Genomic DNA, 6,237 nt, shown 5'->3' on the forward strand with positions numbered 1-6,237 from the left:
CTTAATGCACTGTGAACTAACATGAACAAACAATTAACAACTGTATTTTTTATTAACTAGCGTTAACAAAGATTAACAAATACAGTAACAAATGTATTGCTGATGGTTAGTTCATGTTAGTTAATACATTAACTAATGTTAACAAATGAAACCTTATTGTAAAATGCTACCAGATTGTCTTATCAGCCCGCTGATAATGCCAGATAATAACACCAAGGTCAGCTGTAGCTGGTTCTCATTCTGCTTAGATATCTCTCAAGATGAAGTCAGAACTTCTCCTGGTGTTGGCATTGTCTCTCTGTGTGAGCAGTAAACCCCTGTCCAAAAGGAAGGCAAATAATAAGTTGCTGCTGATCTCTTTTGACGGTTTCAGGTGGAATTACGACCAAGATGTGGACACACCAAATCTGGATTTGCTTGTTAAAGAGGGAGTGAAGGCAAAGTACATCAATCCCCCAGCGATCACCATGACGTCTCCATCACACTTTACAACTATTACTGGTAAGGCTCAACATTATTTAGATTATATCTCATTGGCGTGTGTGTACAATACACACTTACAGAAGGCATGGCACAAAAAGAGCAGGACAGAAGCTCTGACATGGCCTAATTAATCCAAACACTGAATTGGTAGCTTTTGTAATGCAAATAATATAAAAATATACTTTTTAAAGAATATTAAAATATATTCGAGCAAGCAAAACATTATGACGTGAAGTGAATAACACTGATTATCTCTTCAAAGTTGATGTTCAAAGTCTTAAGTTGTCTTCTGAGATCTGCTGAGCACACACTTACTTGGCCAATAACCTCAAACTCAACTCATTAAATGACACTGTGCAAAGTTAGCATGAGCTCCAATCCTCAATGTTATTTACATAAGCGGTGTTTCACGTTCATAAGCCTTGTTCAATCTACAATTCTTGACATTATGCTTAAGAGAAAAAGACATGTGAGTTCATTTGAATTCACTATTTGACCACAGAGACCTATTTGTTGATATGACTGAATACAATACAATACAATACAATAATATTTAATATATATATCTGTACATCACAGTATATAACAATAATGTTTGTATGTTAATCTTTCATTCAGGGAGATGGATAGAGAATCATGGTGTCGTCCATAACCTGATGTTTAATGTTACAACTGGCTTGAGACTCACCCATAAGGCAACACTTAAAAAATCTGAATGGTGGGATAATGGTGCTTTGCCCCTGTGGATAACAGCCCAGAATCAGGTGAACTTCCTCCTCTGACAAGCTTTTAGTGAGCAGATTGTAAGGACGAAATATAAGATAAAATATATTTGATTTTTGTATACTACCGGTCAAAGGTTTGGAATAGTTAAAGTCCCCCTGAAGCAATAATTGTATCCCTTACAACTAATCTTTGATCACCAAAATTACATATATTTCCTGTAAAAAAAATTCTTCATGCCTTAAAATAGCTTGAATATAACTCTACACACCCTTGCTTTATTAGTATACGCAAAATCATGAATATGCAAATGAGCCCCGCCTCCACTCACTCACACCAGCTCAGAGATTATCGCTCAACTTTACTCAGGTTACTGTAGTAAACGCTGCACAAAGGTATCGCTCTTTACAACATCGCACACATAACAGTAATTAATATGATTAGCCTTTAGCTTGACTACATTATCAAACAGCTAATAATGTGTTGCTAATGTCACACAAACCATGCTCCTGTTCACCATCTCAGTCTCATCATCCTTAGAAACGCTTTGTACATCACAGAGTGTTAGTGGAGAAAGGCATATAGTTCATCATAACATCATAATATACATCATATACATAATTCACCCGCTATATGTACACGATTTTTAATATCAACAGAAAAATATAGGCTTTCAGTCTTCTCTTGAGACTCTTGCTTCAGAGCGATCAAAGTTAATGATATGCTAAACCCCGCCCACACATTGACGGGATTGGATACAAGGTAGTTTATGACGTCAGAAATAAAAGCGATTTTAAACCACGATTGTGAAACTGCAGTTTTGAGAAGATACTCAGCAATGGTGTTGACTTATGAATATGCACATGATTTGTCTGAAAGCATATTAAAAACACACATAGACATAGACATTTTAGATTTTTTCAGATTTTTCACTTTAAAGATTTTTTAATTGCTTTTGTCTCTTATGTTAACCAGGGCTGCATTTATTCATTCAAAATTATGTAAAAACATCAGCATTGTGAAATATTTCAATTTAATTAAAAGTAATTTATTTCTGTGATGTGACAGTAAAGACTGGAGTAATGACAAAATTCAGCTTTGCCATCACAACTGTATATTTGATCAAATAAATGCAGCCTTCTTTCAAAACCATTATTAAAACAAAACAAAGCGATTATTCCAAACTTCTGACCGGTACTTTAAATATGTCCTGAAAAATCGTCCCTCATTGTAAATGAATTGTCACATTCAATGGTCTTCCCTATAACACCTCTTATATATTTCAAAGGGTCTGAAGACAGCATCTTTTTTCTATCCTGGTGGAGCAGCAAATTACAACGGCCAGGCTGTGGATCGTTCCCTGGTGTTAGAGCACAATCATCCTGATGACAATGAGACAGAGTGGCAGCAGAACATAGACACGGTGATGGGATGGTTCACCAAAGAGGACTTTGACTTTGTTACTCTCTACTATGGAGAACCTGACAATGTGGGTCATGCATCAGGTCCCGAAACCCCAGAGAGAAGAAAGATCATTGAGCAGATCGACCGCACTATTGGCTACCTCAGGGAGGCAATTCACAAGAACGGCTTGACTGATCATCTTAACGTCATCCTGACCTCGGACCATGGCATGACCACTATTAAAAATGCCACTGAGGTTCATGAGATAAAGCTTAGCAATTACATGAGTTTCTTAAATGAATCCAGATTCGACCTGCTCGACTATGGTGGGTTTGGGATGATCACACCGAAGAATGGCAAAGAACAGGATGTTTATGATGCCCTGAAGAATGCGCATCCCAATCTGACGGTCTATAAGAAAGAAGAGATTCCAGAACACTTTCACATAGGCAAACATGAGAGAATTCAACCTATAGTTCTTCTGGCCGATCTGGGCTTCAATATCAACTCTGTAAGTGGCTCATTTTACCCAATAGACCCTTTCCACATGTCCGGGGTTCTCAGAAGCAGAATTACTCATAGCTGGGTAAACTTCGATAGGAGATGAGAGCAAATATCATTTTTGTATTTCCATTTGCTCAAATGGCAAAAGAAAAATATTTGTGACAACTTTCCAAATGGGAAAGATGAAAAAACTTTTTTTTAAATAATAGATTTGCGATGTTGATAACTGTGGAAATGCGTCATCAGTCTGTGAAAAGGGTCCATTGTTTGAAAGCTCATATAGCGAAATCGGACAATATTTTAGCCAAACATGGTAATTAACACATGCCACAAGCTCCACATTATTCAGCTAGTTTTTATCCTTTACCAGTAAACATGTCAATAAAATATATAGCTGCAAGCAGCCCAGTGGCTTTAGGGAAACTGTGTAAGGTGGGAAATATGCATTTAAAGTGGGTAAATATAAAAGCACTGTCAAAGCCCCGTATACGGCACATTTACTGCAGACAGCTGGTGCCACCATGACCGCAAAACAGGGGCGGACCGGCCATCGGGAGCACCGGGCGTTTTCCCGGTGGGCCGCTGGACAAAATGGGCCGGCCCGTTGCTACGTAAATATATATGAAGAATGAATAATAGTAAATTTACGCAGCCTAGTCTATATCCTTCCGCCAGCCCAGACGATGAAAACGGCCCACTTGAGGGGAAAAACTTGAATATATTTAGCCTGATCAGTCTCAGTGGTGTAAAAGCGCTCGTCAATGTCAAAATGTTTGAGATATCCAATCAAATCGAAGGAGGCGGGATTTATTATCCACAGAATCCGAGCAGCGCGGCATCTGAGTGCGAGCCGAGGTAAGATAAACAGTTGAACTTAAGGAGTCAATACAGCAATATTTCCCGACTGTTTACGATGTTCTTTTTTAAAAGTTAACCAATACACATTAATTTCCAGGAATGCAAACTACTGCTGACCTTTTTGAATTTCTCAGACTGTAATGCCATTTATGGCATGGATTTCCTATCCATTAATGCAGGCAAACGCGCACAGCAATGAATGGGTTAAATATAAACCATCAAAAGTATAAAATAGAGAGAGGGGGGGGGGGGGGGGCAGAGAGAGATCAAAGGATAAGTTGGACAATGTTTACCAGTTAGTTGTGACATTTTAAACAAAAAAGTAAAATAAAAAATCAGTCTTTGATAATGCCTAAATATATTTCCAAATGCAATACCTAATGAAAGTAATTATGTCTGAAAAAGGCTTTTCTCAACCATTTAAAAACTGGTATATTTCACCATCTAGTGGTTATAATATGTATTACATTTGGTTTTATTTCTTTCTTTTGGCCAGATAGCATGCAATCTGCATATTTTTTAACTTGCACATAATGCATTAATTATAAAAATGTTTTTCTTTTTATTTGTATTATTTTATATAGAAATAAACGCTGTATAATTTATTAGATTATAGATATGAGATTCTTTCCATTTTCCATTTTCGTCCTTACTTAATCACCAAGGCAAGATAAACCGTTTAATATATCCAATAACCGTTCACAATTTAGCATCTTCGATATATTGACATCATGTTGAGAAAGTTTGGTGTGAATTGTATGACGGCCTTTGGAGCAGTAGTTAAAATAGAGCTTGCCTTGGTTTTACCTTGTTGGTCGGAGCTAATGACTGTAAATTATAAAGTTGTCCATCGCAGGTCGAAAAAAAAAATTTACCTAAGGAAAACAATAGCAACAATGCCCCTTAGGTCTTGGGCCTTAATAAATATATTCAAAAGTTTGGGGTCTGCACGATTTTTTTAAAGCTTTTGAAAAAAAGAATGCAAAATATGCTGATTTGATTCTTAAGAAACATTTATTATCGATGTTGAAAACGGTAAATATTTTTGTCCTTTGATGGATAGAAAGTTAATAGCATTCACTTGAAATAGAAATCTTTTATAATATTACAAATGTCACTAATATTACTATATTATTAGATTGCAGGGTGGATTTATGTAAACAGTCCACCTGAAGGAATCTGTTTTCCTAACATTTTCTTGTTTTCTGTTTGTGCAGAAGCTCATTTTGCATGTCAACAAAGGAGATCATGGATTCAGTAATGAGGAAATGGATATGAAAATGTTCTTTCGAGCCTTTGGACCCGACTTTAGGGATAATTTCTTGGCTGAGCCGTTTGACAGCGTCAGCATCTATCCGTTGATGTGTAAGCTGCTGGGTGTAGTTCCAGAAGCGAACAACGGAAGTCTCAGTGACACCACAGGCATGCTAGTGGATAACTCTGATCCCGGTAAGCTTTAGATTCACATTTGACTCGCAGAAGAGGGTTTCGTTCAAACTGGCCTCTTCTGTCAGTCTAACAAATAATTTGAACCATTTTGGTTTAGATTTTAAGAATATTTAGTTACATATTAATGCCGTTCTTATTTGCAGGTGGGAGCAGTGGAAGAATCAAGGAGTCTTTAACCCTTCTGATATTAATGATAATTATTTTAACCTTCATCTGAAGAGATTTACCAAACTACTTAGCAATCAGCAAACCCTGAATGCTCTTAAACTAGTATAATCACCTACATGACTTTTAAATTATGAGTATTGCTTTATAAGTTTTCTTCTTTCAATACAGAATATGATGATGAAATTCCTTTGATGACTTTTTCCTGCCATATTTATTAAAGGGGTCATTAACTGAATTGTTTTATAATGTTTCCTGTGATGCACTTATAATGTTAGTATGATTTTTACATCAAAAATGGTCATAATTCAGAAATAAAAGGCAATTTTCCTACCCTGATTTTAGCCTCTGATTTGAACGCTCTGTTGGAAGGGGCGTGTCTGCTGTGAGACTTCAGTGTAAACGCCCACTGCTGTGATTGGCTGCTGTGAGACTTCAGTGTAAACGCCCACTGCTGTGATTGGCTGCTGTGAGACTTCAGTGTAAACGCCCACTGCTGTGATTGGCTGCTGTGAGACTTCAGTGTAAACGCCCACTGCTGTGATTGGCTGACGTCTTTGCATATGAAATAGCTAGTATTACGTGTGTTAACTCCCAAAAACTTTAAGCACATTTTTACTATTACAGCTCTCAAGGTTAATTAATCATGAA

At 36.9% G+C, this 6,237-nt stretch overlaps 1 protein-coding gene across 1 annotated transcript; it reads left to right on the top strand.

Annotated features, from left to right (window-relative positions):
- Nucleotides 1-260: 260 nt before the first annotated feature.
- Nucleotides 261-5,432, top strand: LOC307134781 (ectonucleotide pyrophosphatase/phosphodiesterase family member 7; the record flags this gene model as incomplete). The annotated part of the gene is made up of 4 exons (XM_079830778.1): nucleotides 261-501; nucleotides 1,102-1,247; nucleotides 2,495-3,121; nucleotides 5,190-5,432. The coding sequence occupies 4 exons, from the start codon at nucleotides 261-263 to the stop codon at nucleotides 5,430-5,432; spliced, it is 1,257 nt and encodes a 418-aa protein (XP_079686904.1).
- Nucleotides 5,433-6,237: the final 805 nt, after the last annotated feature.

Source organism: Gobio gobio (genome assembly GCF_949357685.1).
Source record: "Gobio gobio genome assembly, chromosome: 12".
NCBI lineage: Eukaryota > Metazoa > Chordata > Actinopteri > Cypriniformes > Gobionidae > Gobio > Gobio gobio.